Below are 18,977 nucleotides of genomic sequence, written 5' to 3'. Positions count from 1 at the left end.
GAAAAAGAAGAAGAAAAAGAAGAAGAAGAAAAAGAAGAAGAAGAAGAAGAAGAAAAAGAAGAAGAAGAAAAAGAAGAAGAAGAAGAAGAAGAAGAAAAAGAAGAAGAAGAAAAAGAAGAAGAAGAAGAAGAAGAAGAAGAAGAAGAAGAAGAAGAAGAAGAAGAAGAAGAAGAAGAAGAAGAAGAAGAAGAAGAAGAAGAAGAAGAAGAAGTAGTGCTATGCGCGAGCAACAGCTGTGCGGACAACGCGGCGAAGGAACGCGATGCTAAGCCTAATTGCAGCGTCCATTAGACGCTTGCAGCCGAGAAACCAACCAACTGCCCGCCCGAGTGGCATACGTTCCGAGGTGTGGATGGGGGGAAGCGGGCAACAATTAGCTGAAAAAGGCAATTAGCAGCTCGGCGACGCGTGTATGTATGCGCAGCCTCCTCACGCGTGCGAAATGTTTCTTTCCGAGTGTTTGCTAAGAGATCTCGGCATTCGACTAATTCGCCTTCCACACGCTGCAAAGGCGGCATAGCTACAGACGCGAAACCCAGTGTTCTAGCACAACCCCCCTCCCCCTGCCCTTGCCTCTACCCCACTCCCCCTCGCCTTTTCTCCTCCACGGTCTTGGAGAAGAGTACCTCAGACTGTGGACGCGGAGCGGCGTTATTGCATCTTTACGATGGTGGGCGACACCTTCCGCCTAATTGAGGCACTCATTGGTCGTAAGGACGCCTAACGTGTGTCGAAATGGGGTCTGGCCTATGTTACACGGTCTGTGCCATTCTGTCTGTCGCGTTGATTTTACCCAGGTTGAAATGAACTGAACAGATTTTATTTCTGGAGAGATACAGAAAAACGAAGTGAAGCTAAAGGCCATTCGGCCTGACGGGGCTTCGCTACGCGAACAAAGTTCAGCAAAAAGTGCTACATTGAATGATAATTATCACAATACAAGGAGCAGCATAATAACAGAACACAGAAATAGCATAAAATAAAAAAATAGGTGACACAATAATTTTGGGAATCCCTAGAGTCTGTGAACTACAGGAGCACTATAGTTGCTTGTTCCCACCAACTGTTCATTTCTTCTTACTTCTTTTTTCGTCTCAATCTTGTCTGTCGTCCATACACCCTTGTAGGGTAGTTCAGCGATTTTGGAATGCTTAAGCTCCTTTTCCCCTTTCTCTCTCTCTCTCTGCCCCCTTCATTTTAACCGGAAATCACTGTGTGCAAGTGACGTTATCTCGATGGACATCGTGTCGTTCTTGGATCAAGGTCTCCGCTTGCAGCCGTAAATTATTGTGGGTATCATTCATGCGTTTAGAGATAGAGTGGAATAAAAATCAGGTATTACGATATAGCATACGAAATCTTAAATCTGATTATTGAATTTTTATGTTAAAAACAGCTGAGAGTGTAAGCTAAATTATAGTCGTCTATATCATCATTATGATACATTAACATTTAAAAGAACGCACAAAGACCAGAAAAGCAAGAGAGTAATGGAGAAGAAAACTGAAACAATCAGAGCTATGTAACACGGGAACACGTTATATTCGACGTGTGATCAATACTGATAGAACACTTTTGGAAAATGCTTTCAAGTACCGAATAAACTTAGTTCAAATTAACTCGCGAAATACGCGTATTGAATGCGCACTTTCTGGACGAGACAGCGGCTCTAACCAGAGTAAATCGCCTTTTAAGATTGTTCCGTTTTGATTCTCATCAGGCTCACCTGATGTGTATGATGTACTGTTGTATGGGACTGTTGTGCGTGTTGACACTCGAAGTCCAGGACAGGTTGACGGAACGCGAGGTGAAGCCAACCACAATGGGGATACCCGGTGGATCGGGTACATCTGCAGCAGAGAAAAACAATACGTAGTGAACAACAGAAAAGCAAACCATAATATTGGGCAATTTTCAAGCTTAATCGTAAAAGAGCGCAAATAAGGCAAACAGAAACATTTGGCCAACTTAATTAAAAGGAACTTCCGCTGCTTGCAAACTACAATGAAATTAGGAAACACACACTGCATGGAATGAAGCAAAAAAAAAACAGTAACCACAGCGCACAAATTTTCGATTACAATCACTGTTACAGCCCCTACCATCTGCTTTAGGCAACGCAGTATCACTGTGACAATGTCCACTAATGATAATGTCTGACCATTCATCTAAGATGTAACGCCTCGTGATGTCAGCCGCGTCCGAGTGATACCTAATTTTGATTTATGATGCATAGTTGTTGGATGATGTTCAGAAGCAGCTGGGCAACTATAGTGTTGGCAGGTGTTTCATATCCGCTGTTATAACAACATCATTGACATCACTTATTTGAGTCACTAATGGCTGAGCTGTTGTTTTCCTAAAGGGGGTCAAGACACGGTCACCCGACAATTTGTGGTTCTCAGCGAAAACTAGAAGCACAGCGTCTATTATGCGTATACAGGTATAAAAAGTGGGCCGTAAAAGAATACTCAAAACAAGCCCTAGGAGTCGCCGGCTGCAAACGCCCCCCTTCACCGTGATGGTCGTTTTACCGTGACGTGTGTGACGTCATGAGCTGCATGAACCGGAGCGGCCATCCTCTACCGAAGCTTTAGCCAATGGGAATCGTTCGATTTCAGGGCTGAACGGAAGAAAGCTAGAATACCTCGAATTCATGCTCAGATGACCACCGAGCAATGTAAATCGCCGGAATGATAGACGCTCCCACAGCTAACTGCTTGTTACGTCACGACTTGCGTGTGCGCCAATGTTGGCCGACTCTCAGGCCTTTCACGTGTTACACATTACGTGCTCGACCAATTGCGAACAATTACACATTACGTGCTAGACCAATTGCATTATAATTTCGACATATTGTTTGTGAATGCACGAGAAAAAAAAACACAGATTATGAATGAAAATTGAGTGCTACGGCTTTAACCACAAGCAACTGGAGTAAAAAGTATACAAAAGAAGTAGACGCTAACACAAAGATGGCATCCCCTCTTCACATGCAGACGACACCGATGCATGCACAGCAGGCGACGAGTCTTCCAAGAAAAAATACAGAAAACATCAGTCACATCCCGACTCGAATAACCTACACTCAATAGGAGTATATAACATGTACATTGACGCCAGATGGGAACGCGCGTGTCATTTCTCCAGCTCTCTCTATAAGATTGATAATCCAATGCAAGACAAGACGATCTCACATCCAGCCAGACACCGGCATGGCACTCAATTCGGCTGGCATATTCGAGGTCCTTGCGAGTCGGAAAATCGATTTTCCTTCGTCTTGCCGGTGTTTCTCAGGAGAAGTCGCCCAGTCGAGTAAGGAGGAATTCCCGCCTCGCATCGCGGGAGATTTCCTGGCCGATGTGATACACGATATATATATATATATATATATATATATATATATATATATATATATATATATATATATATATATATATATATATATATATATATATATATATATATATATATATATATATAGGATATGGCACAACGGGGCGAGAGGGACGCGGCAGCAAGGAAGTTCATGTCAGTATAACTCATCCCCTGATGAAGGGAGGTCCCCTCCCGAAACTGTTGGGAAATAAATATATTTATCCTTGTTGACAACGCTCCCGTTGTGCCATATCCCATACCTTCACGAAGACTAACTGGTCCATTGAATTATTACTCCCACTATATATATATATATATATATATATATATATATATATATATATATATATATATATATATATATATATATATATATATATATATATATATATATATATATATATATATATATATATATATATATATATATATATGAGGGGGGGCACTGAAAATGCGAAGTGTTCTGTGTTGTTCGTTCGTTTAGGTATACGTTAAAAAAAAGAAATCCCGTGTCGTCAAAATTAAGCCGGAGACGCCACTACGATGTGCCTGTTAATCGTATACCGTGGTTTTAGAGCACAAGACCCGATAATTTAACATTTTTTTAACAAACTAAGATTTTAAGAACCTTGATTTGGAATTTGTGTCTGTACAAAAAAAAAAACTGCAGGTGCGACGAAGACGGCTCTTAAGACTTATCATGATGACCCATTTCGAACAGGCGAAGACAACGAATGGCAAAAGTGAGTCGCAGCGAGCGAGTCGCTACGGGAGAGTGGAACGTCGCCGAAATGAGGGTCAAGCAGCTGCATCGAACGACGGTTCAGGTTGAAGAAAATTATTAACTGCCAGCAGATCAATGGGCAAGGCAATGCACCATCTCGTGTGTCGTAACACTATAAAAAACAAACACTAGTTAAAGATCGAAGTTTTTTTTTTTTGCATGTGCCGCCATAGGGAAGCTAGTACGAGTCCGTGGCACATCGCTCCAAGGGTTTCTTCTTTTTTTTTTTCGGCTGTGAAACGACCGCGAACAGTCCGATAGGGGCCACGAAGTGTTTCTTCTCACGAGATGGCTCGATAGAGCAGGGATGATCACACCTGCCTTTACTCCGAGACGCCACTTATTTATCCATGCGTGTTTTTATTTGCCCCCCAAGATGGCTATCCCGCGTGTGTTCACGTACCCGTAATGTTAGCAGCACGCGAACCAATCACCTTTTCTATTTTCTTTCTTTTTCTCCGCAAGAACTGGAGCTCGAGAAGAAACAGAATGAATTCACTAAAAAAAAAAAGCCATAGGAAGCCTCAGCTAGGGGCAGATGTCTTGCCAAAAAACGGTGCAGTGTTTGATACCGTATGCAACGCCTCTTTTTGAAAATGCATTCGAAGGAGCACTTACATAATTCTTGAGGCATCTGTTTGGCAAAAATATACAAATATGAAGAAGGCGGATTGAAATCTCGAACGAATGAATAGACGAGAAGTAGTGTTTTTTACTGCTTCGTTTATCTAAAAAGCGTGTACGTTTGTCTACAGAAAAATATACCACGAAGTTGCAAAGGTCACACTGTCAGATGCTGTACACTACGAGACCAAAGTGCTTAAAACTAGCGAGGACTGTTTTATACGTCAGACTCGCGTCTACAATGTGCCCATATGGAGCCACAGAGCTTGTGCAGTACTGTGTAGTAGTGTACTGTGCAGTACTGTATACCACTGTCGAAACCGGGGGCGGGGCGGGGCGGGGCGTCACATTTTAGCGCCCAAATAATTTTTTTTTAGTTTTGCTCATGCACATACACACGCACACATATATATGTATAACTGACTCCCCTCCACAAGCCCCCCCCCCCCCCCCCCAAGGGACAAATGTTTGGCTAAGATAATGCGGTAAACTGCCGTACAGCACCACCGTTCAGTGTTGTATACGGTGGTACACAGTACTGTACTATTTATTTTTCTTAGATCACCGAGCGCGTTCAAACTCAGCCTGCATTGCCCCTTTGAAGTGCGGCAGCTTGCGCTAGTTGGTATGACATGGCGATAGTTACAGCGTGAGAACAGAACGACGACAAAGGGGCAAGAAGGACACGAAGGACACGAGCGCTGTTCCTCATTGTCCCATGGAACGTGCACGTCCGTACAACGAGTCTATATTATAATCGCACAGCTTACGTGAAACCTCCGGAAGACGTACAAAGTACTGCACTCGTAATTAAGGAGATCAAGAAGAACGTTTGGTACGAGATCAAGGAAGTCGTTTGAAACATTCTGGCACTGCCCTGTACGAGAAAGCGACTGTATCTAGACTTGTGCTGCTTCAAGTGAATCCCTACGCAGGCTCCCGCTGTACTGCATGGTTTTACAGAGACCACTGAAGACAAGACAAGAAGGTGCGAGTAGCTGTTAAGCGTTGCCCCTAGAGGGTGCGCCAAGGAGCTGGTTTACCAGCGCTGCCATGTACCCTCCTACTTGCTTGTTTTTCGTTTTCTTTCAGTTTGCATTCTTTCTTTCTTTTTTTGAGCGTTCGCTCCACCACTGGCGAAAACATCTGCTCCCTAAGATGGCGGAAGGTTCACGTGACAAGAAAAAGAAAGAAAGAAAGAAAGAAAGAAAGAAGGAAAGAAAGAAAGAAAGAAAGAAAGAAAGAAAGAAAGAAAGAGAGAAAGAAGGAAACAACAAGCACTTCTTCGAGACTTCTTTGAGAGCTCTCCCGCTAAGGAACAGCTCTACAAAACGCAGCACAGCGCTTGAAGTGGTGCCGGAACCTAAATGCGACCTCTTAGCATTTGGCTTAAGCGTGCGAGCTACACCGAGAGCCTGGTGCTTTTTTTTCCCCCATTTTTATTCTTACTCCTTGGTTAAACATCGAACGGCGAGTTTGCCGGAACAGTCAGTGGCAATGGAACGGTGCGTGTTTTTTTTTTATTATGAGTTTTTCCCCACAAAGAATCCTCAGGGTTTGGTTAGCCGAAACTTCGAATTCAACCCAGGCCTTTTAAGCTTGGCTGGCAAAAGTCAAGTTCTTAGATCCAACGGAACTTATTCGTAGTCTCAGCCCGAACGTGGTTTAGGTATTGGTAGTAAGCCCCTCAACAGAGACTCAAGAACGTGGAGTTTGTGCAGAAATTTATGTAAAGTTTATCTGTACGTAGTCCCCGGACAAAGATCGAAGACTACAGAAACAATATAAGAAGGCTTAGCTTTTGTATAGATTATGTCAAGTATTTTATAAATTTTCAACAACACACTTCGATCAATTTTATGCGCAGTCCAAGTTACACCTCTACACCGTAACAAGTTTGTTTTGTGCCTCTCCCTTAGAACATGCAGTGGCAGGTTTATTTCTTGTGCCTTTTTTTTAAAAACAAGGACTGCAATGAAATGTAGAATATTGTTGCCCAATATACAAACACAGATGTCAGATAAAACAATCTTGCGAACAGACAAACCTCACATAGTTACAATTTCCAAGGTCAGGAGCGAACTACAAGCATGTATACTAGACTAATCATGTCTTCAGTACAGCATATAGTGTATGTGCAACATGTGTGTGAGCCCCTAATTACTGGAATATTATGACCTTTTTTTTGTCATCATCATCAGCCTGACTACGCTCACTGCAGGACAAAGGCCTCTCCCCTGTTCCGCCAGTCAACTCTGTCCTGGGCTTGCTGCTTCCACATTATACCCACGAACTTCCTAATCTCATCTGTCCACCCAACTTTCTGGCCCCCTCACCCACTTGCCTTCTCTGGAATTTAGCCAGATACCCTTAATGACTAGCGGTTATCTTTCCTACGCGCTACGTGCCTGGCCCATGTTCATTTCTTCTTGATTTCAACTATGGTATCCTTAACCCCGGTTTGTTCTCTGACCCACTGGACTCTCTTTTTGTCTCTTAAGGTTGCCCCTATCATTTTCCTCTTCATCGCTCGCTGCGTCTTCCTCAATTCAATCTGATCACTCTTTGTAAGCCTCCAGGTTTCTGCTCCGTAGTTAGGTACCGGCAAGTTTAAGATGCATCTGTTATGTACCTTCCTCCTGAGAGTTGGTGGCAGATTACTCTGAACAGAGTAAATTCCAGACAATACCCGCAAACAAGCTGTACCCTCTGTAAGCACGAACACGCAGATATGGCACACATTATACGGCAATGCACACAGGTCACAGTAATATACTGAGAGGACAATTTAAAACCTGACCTTCTCGAGGAGCGTTGGCTAAGTGCGCTGACTAGCTCAGATCTGCACGACCAACTGTGGGCAATCCAGCGGGCCCGGACACCGGTGGAAAGGATACGCCTCACCGCACAAAACGTCGGGGAGGCCCGAGCCCGGGCCGGTAACCCTGCAGGGTTTCCTTTTTTTTTTAAATAAAGTTTTTCCGTCCGCAGATTACCATACATGATTTCAGAATGCTTGGCGAACGTGATCCACCCCATCCTTAATCTTCTATTTATTTCGCTCTCGTGGTTCGGCTCCGTGGTTACTACCTGTCCTAAGTAAACATATTCCTTTACAACTTCCAACGTCTCTCCACCTATCGCAAAGTGCTGTTTTCTGTCGAGACTGTTGCAGATCACTTTAGCTTTGTGCACATTATTTTCAGACTTACTATTCTGATTTCCGTGTCCAGTCTAGTTATACCATGAGCTGTTATTTCTCCCCCGAGTTACTCATCAAGCCAATGTCATCAGCGAATGGCAGGTTACTAAGATCCTCTCCATTAACTCTTATACCTAGCTCTTCCCAATCTAGGGCCCTGAAAACCTCCTGTAAACACGCAGTGAATAGCATTGAAGCGATCGTGTCCCCCTGCTTTGCACCCTTCTTTACTGGGATTCTGTCGCCTTCCTTACGGAGAACTATAGGGGCTGTGGATCCACTGTAAATTTCTTCCAGAATGTTTATGTAGGGTTCGTCGAAGCCCTGATCCCTTTGTGCCTGCATTACTGCTGATGTCTCGACTGAGTCAAACGCCTTTTCGTAATCTGTGAAAGCTATGTATAGGGGTTGGTTGTATTCCGCGCATTTCTCTATTACCTGATTGATAGTATGAATACGGTCTATTGTAAAGTAGCCTGCACAAAATCCTGCTTGGTCCTTTGGTCGATTGAACTCTAATGTCGCCTTGATTCTATTAGCTAATATTTTTGCAAATGACTTTTCATAGATATGTGTGTAAAAAAACTTTTTCTAAACAACAAGCACGTTTTTTTTTTTAGGTGTAACCTTTCCTGAAAAAAAATTGCTGGCTACAGGCCTGTTGTTGACTATCAAGGTGATTGGAGGTGATTCGAAGATACTTAAAAGTAATGCTAACCCATTTTCCTCGCAATTACACGGATAATATTAGCTATTAAGGTAACTAGATGTACCTAACTGAAGGTACCCAGTGAGTAATTAGAATGCATTCCTCCATCGCATATGCTGGCTTCAGTTTTCTAATATTGGCTTTTAAGGTAAAATAGTGTAATTAGATTCAATTAAAGAAGATGCTAACGATTCTCGCGGACACTTTGGTAGGCAGTTCAGTCCAGTACCAGCTACAAATGTAACTGGAGGTCATTACAACTGATGCCATCTTTCGCGTTTGCCGCTGAACAAACACTAAAAACTGTGTTCCTTCCCTTCCGAATGTTTATGTATACGTCCGCGTTGCGTTCTGCGGTTTACACAGCGCGCCGCGCGCTTGACGACTCGGTAAACAAGCGTCGTCAAGGCCCGCAGCGTTGACGCGGCGCGTCACAATCATCTCGCTGTGCTGTGCGCATCCGGCGCTGAGCTTTTATTCACGAGCGGAGATGCAAACCACGGCGCTGCGTATGCGCGCATAAAAAGTTGGCGCGAAGATCACCCTCTCCTATACGCACGCGCGGCCTCACTACGCGAGGCTGTCAAGAGTCGCGCAAGTCGAAGCTGACGTCGGAATAAACGCTTGCGGCAAGCCTCCTCACCTAACTGCGTCACTTCCGGTCTCGCAAGCCAGCCGACGATGTTACGTCTGCTCGTAAAAAGTTGGTGTCTTCGCGTTTACGCTTTAAGATCCATCGTGAACTTACTTACAGCGCAACACCAGAAAAAAATACAGGACATGGAAGGAGTAGAACAGAAAGAAAAGACGGCGCTGTCTACTCCTTCCCTGTCCTGTATTTTTTTCTGGTGTTGCGCTGTAAGTAAGTTCACGATAGATCCTAATCAACTGGCCCAACTTACTACCGTCTTACACTTTAAGATCTTGGATTAAGAATCGCGTTTGAAGACAATTTACTCGTGGGCCTCTTTTAGTCGTGTTGTGCTGCTTATGCAACTCGACTACTCACACCGAAGGTCGCGGGATCGAATCCCTGCCGTGGCGGCCGCATTGAAAAGGAGACGATATGCTATAGAAGCCTAGAGTGCAATGCAGCAGATCATCCAGTTATTTCGGTGGCCTGCAACTCGCGCAATTAAAGTGCAAGCAAGCATCACAGTTCCAGTGTCCTCCTCTACCATGGCACTTACAGCCGCTTCGGTGGAACAAGTGGCTAGGGTGCTCGGCTGTCGATACCAAAGGTCCCGCGTTCGATCCCTGCCATGCCATGACGGTCGCAGTTCGACGAAGGCGAAATGGTACAAGGCAATCTCAGTGAACGTTAAATATAAAAAAGAAAGGACACCAGACGGTCGAAATCTTTGGAGCCCTCCACTACGCGGCGTCTCTTAGAATCAGATCGTGCTTTTGGGACGCGAAACTCCGACACTTATTATTGTCGGTCACATCATTCAACGAGGAATGTCCAACTGATGACCGTATTCAACCGTCCCATTCACTCGTGCATTGCATTCACGGAACTCGTCGTGGTGGATTAGCAAGCAAGTTGTCCCGCTGCCTAAGCTCTACGACGTGGGTTCGATGCCTCATTCCGATGGGGGTGAAATGCCAGTAACATCCATGTATACTCTGATTTAGGTGCACTTCAATGATTACGGGTGGTCGAAATTAATAGCGCGTCCCACAATAAGACGTGCCTCATAATGATGGCGGGGTTTTGGCGCGTTAAACCCTGGTTGTTGTTGTTGTTATATGCCTTCACTGCCAGGACCCTACAGTTGCGTGGATTCATAGCATTCTTCCAAAGATCCAGATGCTCGCAAGATGTTTTTGTTTGAGTATATTTCGTTTAATAAAGTTCAAAGCTCGAATGTTGGCCGTGTGTTTTGAAACCGAGTTTCTTGAGGAGTATGCACGTGACGTTAAGAAAGAAAGAAAGAAAGAAAGAAAGAAAGAAAGAAAGAAAGAAAGAAAGAAAGAAAGAAAGAAAGAAAGAAAGAAAGAAAGAAAGAAAGAAAGAAAGAAAGAAAGAAAGGTGCTGGCGCAATTAGGACCTTACAGCTGGTCCACGAAAAAGCGTTGCAGCAGCACTTACTGGTACGTGACAACCTCGCTATACATCCGCACCGGCGCACGAGTCGGCTCTGTGCCGTGGGTGCACACCACGATCGCAGCGCCACTAATAATTACGCGTCGGACGGAAAGCTTCGTCGCCGCTGTGTTTTTAAAGGGGCGTGGTCTTTCAGCGAAACAGCTAACTGTATCCGAAAAATCGCTACAAAACGGACAACCGCACTAGATGGGGGGGGGGGGGGGGGCAAACGGGCTTTGCAAAAGGTGCTCGCGCAGTCTCTACAGAGTTGAATCGGGAAGGTTGAGGGGGCGAGGGTCAACAGGGCAAGCGCTGTGTGGCGCGTTTCTCTTACACCAACCGTAATTGCGGTCTACTTCCCCCCCCCCCCTTTTTTTTGTGCTCTTCCAAAATGAACAAGAACGAAGGAACAATATAGTCAAGAAGACGAAACAAGTCGAAGCTATCCATCCGTGATTGTGGCAGAGACCGCAGAAGAGGGGGCTGCGTAGTGGTAATTACCCCGCGCGCATACCGTTCGGTGGCGGCCCCTAGCGGCCGGAACCCGCGTTGCGGGTTTGTGGAATGGGATGCGGTGTTTGTTTGTTTTTTCTTTAGTTGCGTGAGTTTTTTTTTTTTTGTTCTGGGATCATAAACCGGTGGGCTCACGTTTGCTCCGGTGCGACGCCGTTGTGGTTGCCGAAATCGTTCAACGTGATGCGAGCTACACCTGCTCTGGGCGTTTCTATTTTTAGAGCAAGTTTTTTTTATTGTTTCTAGAGATTCACGGGGATAGGGAACGGGTCGATAGGTGAGCCACCTAAGGGAGCAGAAGCGGGTTTTCAATTTTTTGGGGACCGCGAGTAAATAGATATGGTATAGCGGCGTGGCTTGCACACTGAAATTGTCAGCTGGGCGTCAGTTAAAACCCCTGCTCGGCAAGGTAACGTATTGCGGCTTCGATTATTTAGAGTTTGGATGCAGTTATTTCTCATTGTGGGTGACAACACGCCGAGATTACCAGATCGTTAAAACTCCTGCGAATGGACAATGTGATTGCCTTCTATGGCTTTACGGAGGGAGTGTTGTCGCATTTGAACTTATAGAACACAGGTAGGAACGTATTTTTTATACAGTTGACAATAGATCTGTGCGATTTCGCCAAATGTCGAACTCGCAACAGCTTCTATTAGAAGCTCCATAGGTACGTTGTTCAGCCTATGAAAGCTTATAAGGGACATAGAATGTTTGTCAGCACTGAATGTTGTGCGTCTTTCAGTGTGTTCTGTCTTTTTTGTGGTGTTTAGTCTTTCTTATGGAATGTTTTTTTTTTAAAGTTAGCTAGAAACGTCTAATATATAATTAATTCCTTCCAGCTTCAGATATTAGTCAGTGTTGCATTCAGATGCACTTGGTCAGCGCATTAAATTTACTTACTGCGATAAGCTTTGTGTAATTTGCCGATGTTTATTAGAAAGATCATAATCAAAGTAAAAAAAACTATATTATCTCTCGGAGCAGGTATTACTGATAATAATATACGATATACCAATACGTACAATCAGTTGCATGAGTCGAAATCTTGCTTCCCTGCTATAGCTGGTTATTGCGGACCATGCAGGTAAGTTTTAATTTTGCACGTTTTTTTTTTTCGTAACGAATACAATACCATACAACTACAAGGTTCCGATAAGTCAATCTGTAATCCCAGTAGCGTCCTGGGACTGCTCCAGGACGCCAAGGACTCTAAAAAAAGTGATAATTATCACTTTTCTGGGCGATTGATGAGGTCAACGACCTCCCCGTTCGTGATGCTCACAGAAAGGTGAACAAACGAGGACACCAGACAACAAAGTAATACCTCGAAAAATCAGATCAGTGGGTTGATATCGGAGACAGTACACGTTCGTCGACAACGATATATAACCTTAAAAAAAAAGCAAGTCGGGAAAAAAAGAAACGGAAGCAGGAAAAATAACTCTTTTTCGGCGCGATATAGGAAGGATTCCGTCGAACGGCTGCAGGAAATGCGTTTTTTTCCCCTCGACGTACCGCCCTGAAAAGACACGTCTGAAAGCTGTTTTTCACTTTTACAAAGTGGGTATACACGCAGACCCGCTATCAGCGAAAAGCCCGACCAGATCACACCTCCTGTATATCATATACACGTTGTCGCTGAAACGGCTACTTTCTAACACTTTTTTTCGTGACATATATTATACCTATACGCATTCGCCAGCCCCTCTCTGATGCACGTATGATTATTCTGTCACGGCAGCTGACGCTACATCTTTCGCCGACAGCTAAGCCTTTTTGCGTGCGTGAGAGCGTGGCGTCTGTGCAGCAAACGACGAAAAAAACTCGTCGACAGCTAAGCCTTTCTTTTTTTTTTCTGAGTGAATGTGTGTACGTGTATGCACGAGCACGCGGCAGAAAAGCCCTTTTTGTGCGCGGAACAAAATACGTTCAATTATTGCTTGGAATTTAACGCAGTGTGTGTGTGTATTAGACGATAAAGTACATGTCGACACCTAAGCCTTTCCACGTACGCATGTGAAACGTTCGGCTGCTAAGCCTTTTTTTTTTTACGTGTGTGTGGTACATCGCAGATATGTGTAGCAGACGACAAGACAGACACGTAAATATACACTGGCAGCAGCAAGAAGCAGACGACAAGATGCGAAAACAAGATGTTCCCTGCGTCGTCTGCGTTTAAGTGACACAAACGATATCTTACAACCTGGATAGGATGTAAATAAAGGTGTGACTGAGTCGAGCCGCGGTCATAAAGGAAAATAATGAATCTTTCTAGCTGGGTTGTATATAATGGCGGGAACCATGACGTAATCGAGATTTACGATCGGATCGTGTCCTGGACGTTTATAACCGATGCCGCCATCTTTAGATCCGGGCGGTAAAGCGAAGTGAAGTATAGCTTTATGTATAGAAGAGTGCCAGAACTTTTCTTCCCGCTTCAGTGTGTTTTGTTTGCCACTCTGCCCTCTGGTCACGGGAAAAAAAAAGAGATAAAAGGTGAATTGATTGACGCATACGACGTTGTCAGTACTTCGTGTTTTGGTCTTTGCTTGGGCGTTCTTACGTTTCATTCCGTTGGCCGTTAGTGGACTCGCGAAGCCCGGACAATCAAGACTAGCCGAGCCGAGCCAAGCCACACGTCGCACACAACTTTTGTGGCCGTGGGGCACAGCAAGACTAACATGACGCATATGGCAACGAAATAAAAAAATATGATTAATGTTTTGTTGTTGTTACTAGCTGGATTTTTCGGACGTGTTGAGAATGTACGCATTATTAATTAAAAGAAGCCCTCAGGCATGATGACGCAGATGTTGCAGTGTAGCGTAACAAAGTAAACCATCAAAACAATCCCATTTTTCCCCCCTGTTTTTTTTCTCAAGGTCTTTATGCTTTCTCCATTTGTTTGGTTCATGTGACGAAAAAGAAAAACAGAAGTTAATTTGTTGAGCGAGAAAGTGCCGCAAGGAATCCGTTGGTTTGTCGAAAGTTAATACTTTGTAAGTCTATCAACATCTTGTCGTGCGTTATAATATGTTAGTACTAATGCCTCTCTCTACACACATATAGTCAAGCAGTGTAAATAAACTTGTTTTTCTTCCTTGATGCTCGCTTCCAAAGAGTAAAAGAAAACTTCGTTATGATTATGGGTGTGACAATCGAGAAGAAGGTGGTGATGAGTATGATGGCCAGAAGAGGTAGATTATGACGATTATGAGTCAGATGACGATTATTAAAAAGTGACGTTGATTTCCACGACAAGGAAAGCGATGAAGAAGGAGATATAGTTGAACAAAACAAAAGTGGTGCCAATTGTTACGATTATTACTATGATTATAATGAAGAAGGTGATAATGGATAATGTTAAGTATACATGGGCAGGTCGAAGAAGTTGATTAACGTGACGACGACGACGATGATAAATTTTGTTGACAAAGAGGATGGCGGAGGAACAGGTCAAGTTGAAAAACAAGACGAAGATAACGATGAATAATAATTTGGCTGTAACGAAGGGAAAGAAACTAGGTAGTGATTAAAAGTGTTAGGATGGGCAGGAAGAATAACTGTATGACGTCTAGATCTGAATTATACGCGGTCACACGTTTCGAGCATTATCATAGTCATAATTTAGCATTATCGTCGCCGTTTGGTAACCATTATCACCACCCTAATAAACTTAGTTCTTTCTTCTATTTGTTTATTTCCTCCCTCTTTTCATCACTCAACCTTGCGTGCCGCCATTTATACTACTACTACTACTACTACTACTACTACTACTACTACTACTACTACTACTACTACTACTACTACTACAGTAGTAGCAGTGCTACTGTTTCTACTAGTACCACTTCAACTACTACTACTACTACTTTTACTACTAATCCTACTACTAATACTACTGACAATACTAAAGCCACTATTTCTAATGCCGCTACTACTTCGACTACTACTCCTACTAGAACTACTACTGCTACAGCTATTACTCGACCTACTACTATAGCACACGACGACGACGATGATGATCGCTCGGAGTAAACCCCGATATCTTCTCTAAACGAAACAGCGAAAAACAAGACGCACGACATCGGCGCCTAGCCCGAGGAAAAACGGATATCAAAAATAATAATAATAGGAAATCCATACAGCGCGAAGGCTCGCGCGGGGGCGCTTCCGACAGGATTCGGACGCGGGCGAGCAGTATATGCTCGATGTACCGCGTTGAGAGGAACGGGGTTTATCTCCGCGCGCTCGATTTTACTTCATGATGCACGCGTGGGCCTTTAGGTGGAAGTGGGAACACACCGCGATGGGTGTCTCGCGCGGCGAAAGCACCTCGCATGCCCCGCGGCCCATTCACTTAAAAAGCTTTTCAACATTTGATTCTTTCTCGTCGAGGCGGTGGTTATCGCTTGTTTTCTTTCCTTTAGCAGAGTGGCTGTGTTGCAAGAACTGTGGAAATGACATTGACAGGGGGACGCTATAGAATGCATCCTGCATTTGGAAGTTATTTCCGTAGTCTACGATGCTTTTTTTTTTTGAATGCGAAGCATTTTTTTGCGTACTGCAAGCACTTTTGGCTTCTATCTATCTATCTATCTATCTATCTATCTATCTATCTATCTATCTATCTATCTATCTATCTATCTATCTATCTATCTATCTATCTATCTATCTATCTATCTATCTATATAGCCGCTTACGTCTTGGTGCTGTCTTGATCACCCCATTTACTTCGGCTAAACCGAATTTAGTATTGGAGGGTAAGATGGTTGGACGAATATCATTCGCTGGTCATGACATGAATAATGTCAAAATTCTGTCGTGTACGTCGTCAAACACTTCCCGTGAGACAGTGACTCACACACGTGGGCGGGTATGTGCCACTGAAGATGCGGGTATGTGCCCAATTTTAACGCGTGAGCTTTTAGAAAAACTCGACATCGGCTGGGTTGACCCGACGAATGAAAATAATAAATGTCAGGGTGAAAGCAGGAATCGAACCAAAGCATTCTGCGTGGCAAGCAAGTATTCTACCACAAAGCAACGCCAGGTCTCGGAACTTTTTTTCAAATAGACCTTATAATACTCGTGAAACGTCAATTGTGGTTGCAGTGCTGGCTATCCAATTTTACAAACAAATATTGTAGTTAGGCTTTATTCGCTGAAATTGACTTATGTAGTAGTGTACAGGGCTGCCATATTAGCCAGCACTTAATTCATATCGGCTTATCGCTTCTGGTGTTGGTAATACTCATGTTCCCGTTGTCATCGTCGCACAAATGCAAACAACCGGTTATGTAAACATTTTGCCACTGTTCAACATATGTCTGTGCGTGCAACATTGATGCATATATTCAGGGTCATTTCATGACATGCCACTCAGAAAAAAATTACAGCACGGTCACCTTCTCTCTGGATGATTCGTATAACGTCGATTCCCAAGGTGACGTGGGATCTGTCGAATGTTTTTTTATTATTATTTGAAAGGGTCGCGCACTTTTTTGCACTTCAGTGGCAGCTAGCTGTATCCGAACGTTTCGTTTCTGTTCAAGTTTACTAAGGCGAAAACCTTGGGTGCTTCACCAAACACCAAAAGTGTCTTGCCCAACACCACTCTCTGTCTGTTGGTGGCGTCGCCGTCAATACGTATGGTGCAAGGGATCATCATTATCAAGGTATGACGTACGTTTTACTTCGAGGTTATGACGTGATCAAGACGTCACAGGTCACCATCCCCATCGATGCTTCTCAGGTCGCCCAAATCTGCAGCGTCTTCGTAAACGTCACTGTCACGTCGTATAAGGCGACGTTCCATGATAACGACATCGCGTAGCGGTGTCGCATGACGAAATATCGGCCGATTCTGGAGGCCACGCCAAACACAATGGGGTGCATAAGAGGTTCAGCAAGCAGGTGGGGATAGGGGGTGTAGTAGGGGGGATCGATACAATCGATTTACGTAAAATAGAAGACTGTTTTCCTTTTCGAGAGGTAAATGCATCACGGGCCGCATAACTTCTTGAGTATTTCCTTTCGCGCAGTGGTACGTTAAAGTACAGGCGTGTACAATATGAGATAGAACACTGAAATAACTTGTTAAATGTCACAGCGGCTGATCCGCTATTGGCTAGTGCAAAATTGTTCATACCAATAAAGGCTCAAGCGGAGATATCTTCTGCACTTCAATATGCCACATTATTATCGCTACAGTACAAGTACTTGTTGATAGAACGTGAATTTGGTGTCCTCTCTGACGTTTTTCATGAATGTGAAATCGCGCCTGTAGCTTTGTTTCTCTCATCCATGTACCTCTCACTATTATACAGTAATAAGGGGGAGAGAGAAAGAAGGATAAACGTGGTCACATAAAAAAAGGGAGAGGAGGGATAATAGATGAAAGCTGGTCGGCAGCTTTGACGATCTAAGGAAGAAAAACACAAACACTAAGCGAACCGGACGGTCGTTACCGTCCGTCGTTTTACAAAGACAAAGCGACACGGAAGCGCCAGCGGGTCAGCGGCGGTCGCATTAAATATTAATTGGTCGCGGCGTGTGATATCTCAGCACGCGAGGAAGGGTGACTGAGCCTCTCTGAAATGGGCTCGTTAATAGCGGTTTCTTCCTTTTTGAACCACCCCTGTGCCTCTGGTTATGGTGCCCAGCGGCTGACCCAAAAGATCAAACCTTTTCTTTTGCTCTCATTGGTTGCCATATGCGGTTATAAAAATTCAGGCCCCCTTCCCCCCATCCACCGTATACAATCGTATACGTTTTGTATTTGTATATACATGTAAATGTATACATATTAAAGAAGATGGTCGTAGCCAAAAGCATTTTCGAAGTGGTAGCTATTCTTTATGTAAGTTTGCGCGTGCGTTTGCATGTGTGTATACGTACGCAAAATTGACCTCCTCCTCCCCCCCCCTTTCGCGAGAAGCCTGCATATACGGGCGTCACACCTCTTCGAACTCCTTCCCCCTCAAAAAAAAAAAAAGAAAAAAATATTTTCCTGTTAAGCCTTTGTTTTACTTATTTCTTACTCTCTTGCTGTCTCTCTTTCATTTGGTTGTTCTTCAACTCATTTTTTTTTAAATGAGGGTGCTAGCTTAGGCTGGTTGGTATCTACTCAATGCTATTGAGCACCGCCTAAAGGAGTCGAAAACGGAACCACACGAGCACAAGTACAGACTTTCAACTGAATTTGAGGGAGACACATTTTTGTCTCTTTTTTTTTTAACGCCTCCATTGCGGCCCATTTCTCTTCGCCGCTCAGGAAAGGGGCCGATGTATCGCGAAGGAACGGATCCCGAGTGAATGGACGGTCGCCGCATCCATACATCACGTTCAGCGCTTGGCAGGTGCGATCAGTATTGCATTATAAGTGCACCACGGGAGTTGTATAACGGGAGCGCACGTCCTGAAGTGCGTCCAATCCTTACCAAGATCTTCTTGGGATCACGTGACACAAGTGGTGTGTGTCTCTCAAGAGCGAGCGATACATGTATGTTTCATTCTAGTAAGGCGGTAAGTTGGGCCAGTTGGTTAGGATCCATCGTGAACTTACAGCACAACACCAGAAAAAATACAGGACAGGGAAGGAGCAAACGCGAAGTGTTAACGCGAAGTGTTTCATTCCTTTGTGACGAATCAATCTTAATTAAGCGAATCGCAC

The 18,977-nt window shown here is 44.1% G+C and overlaps 1 protein-coding gene across 2 annotated transcripts in view; it reads right to left on the bottom strand.

The window, feature by feature from the left end:
- Ptp99A (Protein tyrosine phosphatase 99A) overlaps nt 1–18,977 on the bottom strand; it is a 294,456-nt gene that overhangs the window by 72,330 nt on the left and 203,149 nt on the right. For both annotated transcript variants that reach the window (XM_037415618.2, XM_075873290.1), the window contains exon 3: nt 1,727–1,850. In XM_037415618.2, coding sequence (XP_037271515.2) covers nt 1,727–1,850 — 124 coding nt within the window. The remainder of the gene's footprint in view (nt 1–1,726; nt 1,851–18,977) is intronic.

This window comes from Rhipicephalus microplus, chromosome 9, assembly GCF_043290135.1.
Source record: "Rhipicephalus microplus isolate Deutch F79 chromosome 9, USDA_Rmic, whole genome shotgun sequence".
Lineage (NCBI taxonomy): Eukaryota > Metazoa > Arthropoda > Arachnida > Ixodida > Ixodidae > Rhipicephalus > Rhipicephalus microplus.
This window is presented reverse-complemented; position numbering and strand designations above follow the sequence as displayed.